Source organism: Rhinoraja longicauda, chromosome 16 (assembly GCF_053455715.1).
Source record: "Rhinoraja longicauda isolate Sanriku21f chromosome 16, sRhiLon1.1, whole genome shotgun sequence".
NCBI classification, from domain to species: domain Eukaryota; kingdom Metazoa; phylum Chordata; class Chondrichthyes; order Rajiformes; family Arhynchobatidae; genus Rhinoraja; species Rhinoraja longicauda.
Window position 1 is genome coordinate 44,873,498 of NC_135968.1, and position 14,591 is coordinate 44,888,088.

Sequence of the window (14,591 nt, forward strand, 5' to 3'; positions counted from 1 at the left end):
TCATTCGGCCCTTCGAGCCAGCACCGAATTCCACAGATTCACAACTCTCTGACTGAATGGGTGACGTGTTGCGTCGAGACCCGAAGCAGGGTCTGAGGAAGGGTCTCGACGCAACACGTCACCCATTCCTCCTCTCCAGAGATGCTGCCCGACCCGCTGAGTTACTCCACCAGCATTTTGTGCCCATCTTCAGTGGAGATAACTGCTTGGTGGTCTGGAGGAAAACAAATGCCCATTGACTGCAATAATCGAAGGGATTTCCATGAGATTGAATTTAATTGTATAAAAATGAACATATTGGGTCTGAGCGCCTGGGTCGCTAAGGTTCTGGCTGTTTTCCAAAGAGGGGTGAATTTGAAGCGGCTTTGATTGCTCCAGTGTTTGGTGGGTGTGTGCGGTGGTGTGATATCAGCTTCGTCCCTGTATCCGCCAGCGATCATTCCTTCTCTCCTGAGATGCTGCCTGACCTGCTGAGTTACTCCAGCATTTTGTGAATAAACACCTTCGATTTGTACCAGCATCTGCAGTTATTTTCTTAAACTACCTGTTGCTCCACTGCGACTTTGCCTCAACGCTTGTGCTCTCTCTCTCTCCCTCTCCCTCTCCCTCTCTCTCTCCAGGAATCTGCGGTGGAGTTGATCTTCGCCGCTTTCTCCACCACGGCGAGCGCCAGCACGTCGCTGGTGTTACTCCTCCTGCAGCACTCGCAGGTGCTGGCCAAAGCCAGGCAGGAGCTGAGGCAACACGGTCTCATCCGCAGCTGCCAGTGCGACCTGCTGCCCGATCGGCAGGGAAACGGCCCGAGCGAGCAGCCGCAGCAGCAGCAGCAGCAGCACCAGCAGCAGCAGCAGCAGCAGCAGCAGCAGCAGCAGCAGGAGCAGCAGGAGCAGCAGCAGCAGCAGCAGCAGCAGCAGCAGCAGCAGCAGCAGCAGCAGCAGCAGCAGCAGCAGCAGCACCAGCAGCAGCACCAGCAGCAGCAGGAGCAGCAACAACGGCTTGTGGCCCGAGAGGATGTCGCCAGGGACAGCAGCTGCCCTCCTGCACTGGACAACACCGTCCGCAGTCACGAGTGCCCACAAATCCGCACTGACCAACAGCCCGGCCTCGCCCACGAACAGCTTCACTCCCCGCCCTCTGGGAGCCGGCAAGCGGCGGGTCCAGAGGCGGCAGCAGGACGCGGCTGCAAGGATTGCCAGCGCTCGCTGAGTCTGGAGGTGCTGCTCCGCCTGCGCTACCTCGACTGTATCATCAAAGAGGTGCTGAGGCTGCTCCCCCCCGTGTCCGGAGGCTACAGGACCGCGCTGCAGACCTTTGAACTGAACGTAAGTAAACCTCTACAGAAAAAAAAACTGCAGATGCTGGTTTAAATGGAAGGTAGGCACAAAATGCTGGAGTAATTCAGCGGGTCAGGCAGCGTCTCTGGAGAGAAGGAACTACCTAAAGTTAGAGAAGTCAATGTTCAAACCGCTGGGGTGTAATAGTTTCGCTACCCAAACGAAACAGTTTACACCCCAGCGGTATGAACATTGACATCTCTAACTTCAGATAGTCCCTGCTTTCCCTCTCTATCCCCTCCCCCTTCCCAGTTCTCCCACTAGTCTTCTTGTCTCCGACTACATCCTATCTTTGTCCCGCCCGCTCCCCTGACATCAGTCTGAAGAAGGGTCTCGACCCGAAACGTCACCCATTCCTTCTCTCCCGAGATGCTGCCTGACCCGCAGAGTTACTCCAGCATTTTGTATCTACTGTAAGTAAACCTCTAGTACTTGCCTCTAATACTAAGCTAGAGCTGTATAAGGCTACCCAGTCAAGGGCATGGAGTAGATCAGGGCACTGAGCTCACAGGACTGAAGTGCTCCTATGTTGAAGGTTGTCAGGGAGGAAGTGTTCCAATTGTGGGCTGCTGACAAGACAGTGGGGGGATCCAATTACTTGGGATGAGCAGAGACGCAGTTCTCTGAGTTTGATGATAGGTTTGGACGGGACAATGGTGTTGAACACAAGACTGCATTCAAGGAACAACATTCTAAGGCACAGTAAGTGTTCTTATTGAGAGCAGACACAAAAAGCTGAAGTAACTCAACGGGTCAGGCAGAAGAAAAGGAATAGATGACGTTTTGGATCAAGACCCTTCTTCAGGGGCAGGGGAACGGGAAGTGAGAGATATAGACAGTGATGTAAAGAGATATAGATCAAATGAATGAAAGATATGCAAAACAGAATGAATGAATAAGTTTATTGGCCAAGTATGTACACATACAAGAAATGTGCCTTGGTGCTCCGCTCGCAAGGAACAACACGAACATACAGTAAACAATTAAGAATAAAGCATAAAACATTAAAACATTGAGAATATATCGTTACGGTTTAAACATGTGAGTGAAATAAACCAGAGCAAAAAGAGACTACAGACTTTGGTTATTGAGTAGAGCTACGACTCGCAGAACAATAAGGATGATTGTTTGCTGTGGGCTAGGTGAAAACGAGTTACAGACAATGTAGTAAATCACTGCTGGGAAAGGCAGGCGGTGATTGTTTATATTTTTGGAATTCATCTGTTTAAGGGTGACTATTCCCCCACCGTGTGTGTGTGCCGACTTTGCCAGAGACCAGTTTGATTAGTCCCTTTCCCCACAACCTTGCAAACGATCTTCTATCTTGCATTTATCCAATTTCCTTTCAAAAGTTTTTTTGTCATTACATCCATTAACCGATCTGGCAGTGTTATAACCAGGTTATAATAATTCACTTATTTTGTAATAGTTCATCTTTAGTCAATTAGTTGAATTGTAGTTCCTTATTTGGCAGCATTTTGTTTCTAAACTCACTACACCAGCCTTAAATATCAAGATCAATTCTTCCAGAGCATTAGTTGGCATTAGAGCATTAGTGTGCGCGGATGGGGGGGGGGGGGGGGGGGGGGAGAGAGGTGACCGAACAAAATAGATCTTCTGTTTGGGCCGATGCCTTTAATACATTGAATTATTTCTCAGCATTTCATTGTATATGGGGACTTGAGAGGGCAGATATACTCTGAATTGTATTCCCACATGCACACATTCATAGTGGGTTTGGCCCACTGGTTCAAGAATATTTGTTGACAAAAACACAAGAACTTCCTTACCTATAGAAGCGGAAAGGAGCAAACTTCCTAGCTGGTAAGACCGATTGAACTTTGACCAGTAACACCTCTACTGGCTCAAAGGGACCCAAAGTGCTGGAGTAACTCAGTGGGTCAAGCAGCATCTCTGGAGAAGATGGACAGGTGACATTTGGATGTGGAGCCTTCTTTCACCTACCCCATGTTCTCCGGAGATGCTGCTTGACCCGCTACTCCAGCAGTGTAGCAGGTCAGCCAGCATCTCTGGAGAACATGGGTAGGTGAAAGAAGGGTCCACGTCCAAATGCCACCTGTCCATGAGAAGGGCTAACAACTGGGGCAAAGCGATGGTGGTGCGATTCACGATGGCTAATAATCCCGAGGCAGCCCATGTGGTAGAGTTTAGAGCTGGAGTTTAGAGCTCCTGTAACGAACCACTAGATAAGAAATCAGGGGTTCATGAGAAAACGTGTTATGAAGACGGTGGTCTCCAGAGCACCACTGAAGTTGACCTGTGCCCAACTACTTGCAAAGAATTGCTGCTATCAAAACATTTAAATAAAGGAAGAACTTTCTGGAAATACTGAGTTCTGAAAAACACTCATGCACACAATATATTAACTCTTCAACGACGTAGTATGTCCCTTGGCAGGCAGGTAGAGGCAAGGATCTGCATATACTGGTTTACACAAAAGGGCCCAAAGTGCTGGAGTAGCGGGTCAAGCAGCATCTCTGGAGAACATGGGTAGGTGAAAGAAGGCTCCACATCCAAACGTCACCTATCCATGTTCTCCACAGATGCTGCCTGACCCGCTGAGTTACTCCAGCACTCTGTGAAACATCACCTATCCATGTTCTCAACAGATGTTGCCTGACCCGCTGAGTTACTCCAGCACTCTGTGAAATGTCACCTATCCATGTTCTCTACAGATGCTGCCTGACCCGCTGAGTTACTCCAGCACTCTGTGAAACGTCACCTATCCATGTTCTCCAGAGATGCTGCCTGACCCGCTGAGTTACTCCAGCACTCTGTGAAACGTCACCTATCCATGTTCTCCAGAGATGCTGCCTGACCCATTGAGTTACTTCAGCACTTTGGGTCCTTTTGAGCTGGTAGAGGTGTTACTGGGGTTCAGACACATTCTCATGGGCTCTCGAAACTCTTCAAGCCAAACTCATTAGTAAGATATTGGTAATGGTTTCCCATTGTCATGTGTATTGAGATGCAATGGAAGGGTTTGTACACGTGCCATCCATTCAAATCATACTAAACATGAGTACAATCAAGCCACAAACATGTGTAGCATGAAGCGAAAAACACCAGAGGGCAAAATATAGTGTTGCAGCATAATAGCATTACAGTTCAGAACAAGTGCAGATTAAAAAAAAGAGCAAGGTCTGCAATGAGGTAGATTGGAAGATCAGGACTGCACCCGTAGCTTATGAAAGGACGTTGAGTATCTGAAAACGGCAGGGCAAAGCTATCTGTGAATTGGTGGTACATGCTTTCAACATTGTGTGTCTTCTGCCCAATGCGAGAGGGGACAAACCCTGTGTATCTTCTGCCTGATGGGAGGAGAGGGAGGATAGGTAATGACTGAGGTGGAAATTGTGCTTTATGATGTTGGCTGCTTTCCCAAGGCAGCATGAAGTGTAAAGAGTATTACTGCTGGTCAAGCATGTCAATATTCAGAGCTGCTGATGCTCAAATCCAGCAGAATGTTTGTGCCTGCAGGGAATCACGGATCCTTGACGTTGCCAACCACTCCCCAGGCTTCTTGGGCTTAAGTACTTAGATATAAATATGTGAGAAGAACATGTGCTGCCAATCAAAGCTAAATCCTGGCTTTGGAGATTGTGATCATAGTGAACAGAAACAGGCCATTTGACTTTACACTCTATTCCACCATTCAATACGATCATGCAGGTTCATCCTATCTTTCTATCTCACTGAATGCCCCTATCCTTTATTCCTAGTTTATATCATTTGCAAATGTGCTTAATGCCTTAGCAGCTACATCATCGTGGTAGAAAATTCCAAATATTTATAGGCATCAGAGTAAAAATCCTTCTCAACATCCATATGTTTTCAATTAGAAGGCTGCTTGTGCTTCTGAATTTCAGTGAGAATAGACCAGTTATATTCAACTCCTCCTCAGAAGGTAATCCCTTCATGATAGAAATTAGTTTAACAACTCTACATAGCACCAACTCCAGGGCAAATATGTTGCCTTCATTAATTTCTCCTTACAAAGTGAATAATTTAATTTCCCATGTTATGCTGTTTGCCACTTCTGCAGTTGACCTCAATACGCCACTGCAGAATCACTGCATCGGTTTGAAGAAGGGTCTCGACCCGAAACATCACCCATTCCCTCTCTCCTAGATGCTGCCTGACCTGCTGAGTTACTCCAGCATTTTGTGATACCTTCGATTTGTTCCAGCATCTGCAGTTATTTTCCTACGCATCGGTCTTCCTGTTCACTTTCCCACCTTGCTTTACATTGTCAGCAAAGCCAGATACATTCTATTCTGTCCTTTACCTTGGTGATTAATACTACTCCAACTAGCTGATGCTCAACTCTGACCTTTGGCACCTGTCAACTTGTTTATTTCTGTTCTTTCCCATTTATTTATTCTATTAAATATTCTTATTATTAAAAATTAAATATTGTTATTTATAATTTATATTTATAATTTATAAATTGACCTATTTATTTCTATTATTTTTCAATCAATTCTGTGCATTCTGGTATAATATCCTCAACGCCATCTTACTTATAAATCTGCCATTTGAACAATCATAAATACTACATCCACTGAATTACTCATAGCTATCCAGTTAGTTGCATATTCAACAAAACTTGCATTTATCCAATGCATTTTCTTTTTCAAAAATCTATATTCATTCTAGCTAAACGACTTGGTTGTGGAGATGTGTAGGAAGGTACTGCAGATAGCTCAGCGAGACTGGCAGCATATGTATAGAGAAGGAATTGGTGACATTTTGGGTCACCTGACTCAGTCTGAATAGACAATAGACAATAGGTGCAGGAGTAGGCAGGAACGGCGTACTGATCGTGGATGATCAGCCATGATCACATTGAATGGCGGTGCTGGCTCGAAGGGCCAAATGGCCTCCTCCTGCACCTATTTTCGATGTTTCTATATCCAATTTTATTCTTTCCACATTCCCTTTAGCAGCCCACAAACCCTACCATTCCCCCACACACTCTGGGCACGTTGCAGTGACCAGTTACCTAGCAGCACATCTCTGGGATGTGAGATGAAACCAGAGCATCCAAAACAAACAAACATGGTCATAGACAGAATATACAAATTCCACATGGACAACTGCATCTCTTGTTTCCCTTATCCATAACCAGTCTGAAGAAGGATCTCGACCCGAAACATCACCCATTCCTTCTCTCCTGAGATGCTGCCTGACCTGCTGAGTTACTCCAGCATTTTGTGAATAAATACCTTCGATTTGTACCAGCATCTGCTGTTATTTTCTTATACAACCTTTTGTGATCGGTAAACTGAGACAAAATTATTTTAGTTATCCTGACTTCTCACCTGAAATGGACCTATGCATTTCCCCTTCGCCTCTGTCCCACAACCAGCCTCGACAGGGTGCGACGTTTAACGGTTGAGGTGAATGTTACCTTTTATTCGCAGATCAGCACAAAACTAAACTGACTGCTAGTAAGCAGAATTGGTCAGTGCGTGCGTTGTTGATACTTAGAGAGGCTGGGGGCAGGTGCAGGCAGATGGGTCTTTGGCGACATCCCACTTTGCAAGGGATCGCTAATAGTTATCGGCTCAGTTCGACAGCATCCTGTCTGTCCCTCCCTGGACTGGGGGCTGCGTCCTGACAAACTGCCTGGACGTGGCCTTGACCACGGCAGAGAAGCCATCGCGGGGAAGGATCCGTCAAGATTGGAATCGCCTTTCCCCGAGACATTTTCCATTGACGCGGCCGGCCGGCCGGCGGGCGGGCATTTATAGACCACCCTTTAATGTCCCCATTCGGCGGAGGCAGGTAGAAGTCAACCGCAGTGGCGGTTCTTGCGTCCTACATAGGCTACTCCAAGTAAGGAGGGGATGTTTTTCCCTGAAGGACGTGGGTGAATCTCAAAGGGTTTTGCTTACAACCATCTGGTAGTTTCACGGACACGATCACTGACCATTTTTAAAAGTCCATGTTGGTTCAGATACCCCACTGTTATAGAAACATAGAAACATAGAAAATAGGTGCAGGAGTAGGCCATTCGGCCCTTCGAGCCTGCACCGCCATTCAATATGATCATGGCTGATCATCCAACTCAGTAACCTGTACCTGCCTTCTCTCCATACCCCCGATCCCTTTAGCCACAAGGGCCACATCTAACTCCCTCTTAAATATAGCCTAAGAACTGGCCTCAACTACCTTCTGTGGCAGAGAATTCCACAGATTCACCACTCTCTGTGTGAAAAAAAACGTTCTCATCTCGGTCCTAAAAGACTTCCCCCTTATCCTTAAACTGGACTTGTTCTGGACTTCCCCAACATCGGGAACAATCTTCCTGCATCTAGCCTGTCCAACCCCTTAAGAAATTTGTAAGTTTCTATAAGATCTCCCCTCAGTCTTCTAAATTCCAGCGAGTACAAGCCCAGTCTATCCAGTCTTTCTTCATATGAAAGTCCTGCCATCCCAGGAATCATAGTGTATGTCCAGTGGTAGCTCGGCGTGGGTGTAAGTGTGCACTGGCCTTGCCTTTCCTCGGTGTGGATGAGCCGGCATTCAGCTTCCGTCCATCCACAATTCACCACATGCAGCCCACCCTACTTGGAACAGGCACCAACGACGGAGCAAGGCGACCTTGTCGAGTACCATTTAGAGTGGCGCTCCCCGCAGTGGTGAAAGGTTCGGACGTTGAGTACCAGTCGGCGTTTTGCCATCATTTTTCATCACCATCATTTTCCTTTGGGCTCGGCGATTGACTGCAAATGTGATTAATAGTATTGTTTTACATTATTGATTTACAATATGTATTTAGGAATCGAGAGGCAATAGTGTTTAATTGTTATTTGTCCGACAACGGAACAATGAAATTCAACTGGCCTGCAAAAGGAAATGACACACAGATAACATATAATGATTAAAAAAACAATTAATCATATTACTAATTGTAATAGAACAAGGACCCAATTGCGGGCAAAGGCTCGGTTCATAGAAGATCATAGTTTTTGAGGTTATTTGTTGTGTGGTGTTCAAGAACCTGATGGTTGTTGGGAAGAAGCTGTTCTTAGAAACATAGAAAATAGGTGCAGGAGGAGGCCATTTGGCCCTACGAGCCAGCACCGCCATCCATTGTGATCATGGCTGATCATCCACAATCAGTAACCCGTGCCTGCCTTCTCCCCATATCCCTTGATTCCACTAGCCCCAAGAGCTCTATCTAACTCTCTTTTAAATCCATCCAGTGAATTGGCCTCCACTGCCTTCCGTGGTAGAGAATTCCACAAATTCACAACTCTATGGGTGAAAAAGTTTTTTTCTCACCTCAGTTTTAAATGGCCCCGTTATTCTTAGACTGTGTGTGGCCCCTGGTTCTGGACTCCCCGACATTGGGAACATTTTTCCTGCATCTTGAACCAGGTGGTCATCGTTTTCATGTTCCTGAGCCTTCTTCCGAATTCCATAGGAAAATGAGAGCGTGGCCAGGGTGGTGTGGGTCTGCGGTGATATTGGCTGGCCTTTTGAGGAAGCCCTTCGATGGTGGGGAGGCCAGTACCCGTGATGGGCCGAGTTATGTCTGGCATTCTCTGTCCTCTCCTCCGGTCTGGCCATTCAACCCAATCAGTACGCTCTCCACTATTCACCTGTAGAAGTTCGTACCTAAATATATCCAAATATACAATGAATCTATTTATTTATTTATTTATTTATTTCTGAGAGGCGTTAAATTCTACGAGGCTAATTTTAAATGATCAGATTGCACAATGAACCTTGACCACCGCGTCTCTCATTTATATTTATGTGGTTTATTTAAGCTGAAAAAGAAAATCAAAGACAGTCATTTCTCTGCATTTCTAACTGCACACACAAATGTATCTGAGGGTCTTACCAACCCTAACTTTGTCTCTTCCCACAGATGGTTCTCCACCTGCTGAATGTTTCGAACGCTTTCAGTTTTCATTTTTATATTTCCATCAGCTGCATTCTTTTTGCTATGGAAACTTTATTTATTCTGTGAACATTTCCCCTCGGGTTTATCCTTTATTTCAAGGGTGCTAATACATCAGATAAAACATGAAAAAAATGTTTGTGTCCATTTGGCCACCTGATGGAAGGAACTGCGGATGCTGAAGTCTTGAGCAAAAGACAAAATGCTGGAAGAACTCGGCGGGTTAGGCCTTCCCTCCATGGGTGGAGCGAATGGACAGACGGCCTTTCACCCATCCACCTGTCACCCGCCTCACCTGTGTGCACTATCACTTGCCAGGCTTTGTTCCGCGCCCACTTTTCTTTTCCATCTTTCTCCACGTCCCCCCACCCCCCCCCCCCCCCCCCCACCCCCGAACTCCACTACAATCAGTCTGAAGAAGGATCCCGATAAATACGTCGTCTGCCCATTCCCTCCACAGATGCTGCCTTCCCAATAGACAATAGACAATAGGTGCAGGAGGAGGTCATTCGGCCCTTCGAGCCAGCACCGCCATTCAATGTGATCATGGCTGATCATTCTCAATCAGTACCCCGTTCCTGCCTTCTCCCCATACCCCCTGACTCCGTTATCCTTAAGAGCTCGATCCAGCTCTCTCTTGAATGCATTCAGAGAATTGGCCTCCACTGCCTTCTGAGGCAGAGAATTCCACAGATTCACAACTCTCTGACTGAAAAAGTTTTTCCTCATCTCAGTTCTAAATGGCCTACCCCTTATTCTTAAACTGTGGCCCCTTGTTCTGGACTCCCCCAACATTGGGAACATGTTTCCTGCCTCTAACGTGTCCGACCCTTTAATAATCTTATACGTTTCGATAAGATCTCCTCTCATCCTTCTAAATTCCCCACCGAGTTCCTGCAGCCCTTTGTGTTTTGACTGTTCACGGAACCTGTCTCCAATGAGTTCTATCCTGAAGTCTAAAGGTTATTTTGCCCTTTGAAACAAATCAAATTTTCTTCGATCAGTGTCATGGCAGAGGTGTCCCAAGGTATGTGGAGCATCCCCAAACTAGGACGTCTTGCTCCAGTGCCCAGTCTGTAGCAACACGCAGTCTCCAAGCAGAGTGGAACTTCGGTGTGCTAATCTACAGTGTATTGTCAAATCACTTGTTAATCGCCTCTGTGCAGAGTCACGTATGTACAAGTGTCACACTCAGTCTGTGGCACGCCGAGTGTGTCTCATAGCATAGTTCCCAAACGCATGTGCATGGAGTGTAAAGAGGAACGCGTTTATAAAGAACGATAGATTACAGGTGCAGGAGGAGGCCATTCGGCCCTTCGAGCCAGCACCGCCATTCAATATGATCATGGCTGATCATTCTCAATCAGTACCCCGTTCCTGCCTTCTCCCCAAACCCCCTGACTCCGCTATCTTTAAGAGCTCTATCTAGCTCTCTCTTGAATGCATTCAGAGAATTGGCCTCCACTGCCTTCTGAGGCAGAGAATTCCACAGATTCACAACTCTCTGGCTGAAAAAGTTTTTCCTCATCTCAGTTCTAAATGGCCTACCCCTTATTCTTAAACTGTGGCCCCTTGTTCTGGACTCCCCCAACATTGGGAACATGTTTCCTGCCTCTAGCGTGTCCAACCCCCTCAATCGTCGCCATTAGAACACTGGAGTGAAAGCTGATGGTTGTTCCCACGACCGATCGCTTGGAAAACCCCAGGTTGATTCACTCCTGAGCCGCTGTGGGTCTCGGCGCTGACTAGTGCTGCAAGTGTCACCAGTATCCTCAAGCTTGCCCCCGTCGCTAATACCCTTGAAGATGTCCGTTCTTGCCACGCATTCAGACAGCCATCCGCACTGCTCGATTCCACACAGTCCTGCACTCCCCTAAACACTTTGCTTTTATGGCTTTGCTCCCCATTCTCCAACAGATCCAGATCGAAGAAAAGACGCAAAGTGAAAGGAACTGCCGATGCGAGTTTACACCGAAGATAGACACTGAATGCTGGAGTAACTCAGCGGGACAGGCAGCGTCTCTGGAGAGAAGGAATAGGTGACGTTTCGGGTCGAGACCCTTCTTTAGACTCAGTACTGGCCAGGCAACGGATCAGACAACATATCCGAACCCTTGTTCCCGACCCGAAACGTCATGTATCAATGTTCTGCAGAGATGCTGCCTGGCCCGCTGAGGTACGCCAGCACTTTGTTATTTTTTTTTAAGCCAGCATTTGCAGTTCCTTGTTTCTGGAATGAGATGGAGATTCCTCCGCCGATCCGGCACACGTTCCCGGCTAATTATTGATCGTTCCCCGCGCCCACTCCGTCCACTCCACTCCGGCTCCTTCCTCAAATATTGTTCCCTACATTGTTGGTGTTCCTATAGCTAACGTGCGCCTACAAGTTAGAAGGCACTCTTTAAACCATTAACCCCCTTTCCATTTTCCTTGTTAAAAAAAACCCGAACTGTTCTTGTGTCTCTACACTTGTTCCCTCTTTCAGAAAGCAAAATGCTACCAACCTTTCTTATCCGACGGGAACATTCAGAGATGTGACGTGTAGGAAAGAACTGCAGATGCTGATTTAAAATGAAGATAGAACCAAAATGCCGGAGTAACTCAGCGGGACAGGCAGCATCTCTGCACAGAAGGAATGGGTGATAATCTGCAGAAGGGTCTCGACCTGAAACGTCACCTATTCCTTTTCTCCAGAGATGCCGTCTGACCCGCTGAGTTACTCCAGCATTTTGTGTCTATCTTCGGTTTAAACCAGGGATGTAAATGCTTAATCCTGCCTGCCTGGTGCACAGTGTTAGCAGCGGTTGGCGTTGGTTACCGGGTTCGGCTGAACACTTTCGGGGTTTTTAAGGAAAAAGTGGATGAAAAGTGACGGGCTATTGGTAACTAATTTGAGGAAGGACATCCTTGCTATTGAGGCAGTGCAGCGTAGGTTCACGAGGTTAATCCCCGGGATGGAGGGACTGTCATATGAGGAAAGGTTGGAAAGACTGGGCTTGTAAACACTGGACAATAGACAATAGGTGCAGGATTAGGTCATTCGGCCCTTCGAGCGTGGAACCACCATTCAATGTGATCATGGCTGATCATTCTCAATCAGTACCCCGTTCCTGCCTTCTCCCCATACCCCCTGACTCCGCTATCCTTAAGAGCTCTATCTATCTCTCTCTTGAATGCATTCAGAGAATTGGCCTCCACTGCCTTCTGAGGCAGAGAATTCCACAGTTGAGAAGGATGAGAGACGTATAGAATTATAAAAGGACTGTACAAGCTAGATGCAGGAAAAATGTTCCCAATGTTGGGGGAGTCCAGAACCAGGGGCCACAGTCTAAGAATAAAGGGGAGGCCATTTAAAACTGAGGTGCGAAGAAAGTTTTTTCACCCAGAGAGTTGTGAATTTGTGGAATTCTCTGCCACAGAAGGCAGTGGAAGCCAATTCACTGGATGAATTTAAAAGAGAGTTAGATAGAGCTCTAGTGGAATCAAGGGATATGGGGAGAAGGCAGGCACGGGTCACTGATTGTGGATGATCAGCCATGATCACAATGAATGGCGGTGTTGGCTCCAAGGGCCAAATGGCCTCCTCCTGCACCTATTTCTGTATTTCTAAGGCGTGAGGCCGCGTTGGAGAGGCAGGGTTGTGCGAGGTATGAACGGGTGTGTGGGGAATGGTGGGAGTGGGGATCACGGGGGTGGATCTTAGACTGTGGGCTGAGACGTGTGACAGGAGTCTATCTATCGCGGCGGTGTAGAATTGCCCCAGTGGCCAGTGAGTTGAGCTGCAGCTTGCAGACGGTGGAAGAGCGAAAGCCTGCAGGAAATCTGGCGAAGGAATGCAGCATAATATTTTGAATGAATGGCCTATGACACCATTTTGAATAACGTACCTCTAGCACTGCTTGCAGTTACTTGCTGTGTCTCATTCGCAGGGCTGTCAAATACCCAAAGGCTGGAATATTATATACAGCATTCGCGATACGCAAGAAACTGCCACTGTCTACCTGAATCCAGACAGATTCGACCCCGATCGTTTTGGACCCGAGCGAGATGAGAGCAAAGCGGGCAGATTTAATTACTTGCCCTTTGGAGGTGGTGTCCGGAGCTGCATCGGGAAAGAGCTGGCACGAGTTATCCTCAAAACACTGGCCATTGAATTGATCAGCAGCGCGCACTGGGAGCTGGCCAGTGCCGACTACCCCACCATGCAGACCGTGCCAGTGGTGCACCCGGTGGATGGGCTGAAGGTCCGCTTTCGCCGCTTGAACGATAAGGAAAAGGGCAACTCCGTGAAAGAATAGCCGGGACGGCGCGGAGTGTATGGGGGGCGAGGGCGAGTTTACCAACGCTCAACTACTGTGGCATCAGGAGTCGCGGGTCTAACCTATCTATGCCAAACCGTGTTGTAAATGCAAGTCGGCGTCTGGCATGGACTGGCATCAGAGCTCGGCTGAGGGGCCATTTCCTGGCAGCCAATGATCGATATCTCAGCGTCTCCATACCGAAGTGTCTGTTGAAACTCGCGTTGGTTTCTCTCGACAATTCACCACTATGTAAACGCGTTTGAACAGTGGACACCAACCACTCCCATCGTAAGGCACAGTACTTCATTTACGCACTTATACATTCATGTACTATATTTTTCTGAGCGTGCAGCTACGAACTGAAGGCTGGAGTATCCCGACATAACTGTCGCGGGTTGGCATTAAAATATGGTCCATCGGCGAGTTCCTCCGACCGTAGGAAAGGCGAGGGCTTCAATCACCAACTGTATCACTTTGTCATTTTATTCACATTTTTATTTCCAGAATGTACCTCGTTTGATTCTTCAATCGGCAGAAACGGGGGCCAAAGGGATTAATGTATATTGTAAATAAAATAAAATATCAGTAGGTTTTTCTTTTCCACACTGGCGGTCACTCTGGGTCGGTTATAAATACAACAGCATCGCTTTCTTTCCGATCTCGCACCTCGTTGTCCGTCCTCGCTGCCCTTCCACGGTCTTCGCAGTCTGCCATGATGGTGGACTGGGAGGGTGGGGAATGTGGAGAGAGGAGAGGGTAGACTGGGGATTGTGAATGGGGTGTTGGATGGAGAGGGTGGAATGAAGATTATGAAGGGGGAGCAGGTAGATTGGTTGTGAACTGGGAGCAGGGTGGCATGTAGACCGTGAATGGGGAAAGACGGAAAGTCCTGAAGATTGATTATGGAGACCAAAGAGGAGAGGCTTCACATTTACAGCTGGCCTGAGCCTTGGCTGGAACTTGGGTTTTAAATATATTATTATCTTTGTTCTTTTAAAGCAATGAACATTTACGTTT

At 47.2% G+C, this 14,591-nt stretch overlaps 1 protein-coding gene across 2 annotated transcripts in view; it reads left to right on the top strand.

Moving 5' to 3' along the window:
* Positions 1-14,336, top strand: part of cyp26c1 (cytochrome P450, family 26, subfamily C, polypeptide 1) — a 39,217-nt gene extending 24,881 nt beyond the window's left edge. For both annotated transcript variants that reach the window (XM_078413725.1, XM_078413726.1), the window contains 2 exons: positions 621-1,322; positions 13,203-14,336. In XM_078413725.1, the coding sequence (XP_078269851.1) occupies positions 621-1,322; positions 13,203-13,571 (1,071 nt within the window). In that variant the 3' untranslated portion in view covers positions 13,572-14,336. The remainder of the gene's footprint in view (positions 1-620; positions 1,323-13,202) is intronic.
* Positions 14,337-14,591: the final 255 nt, after the last annotated feature.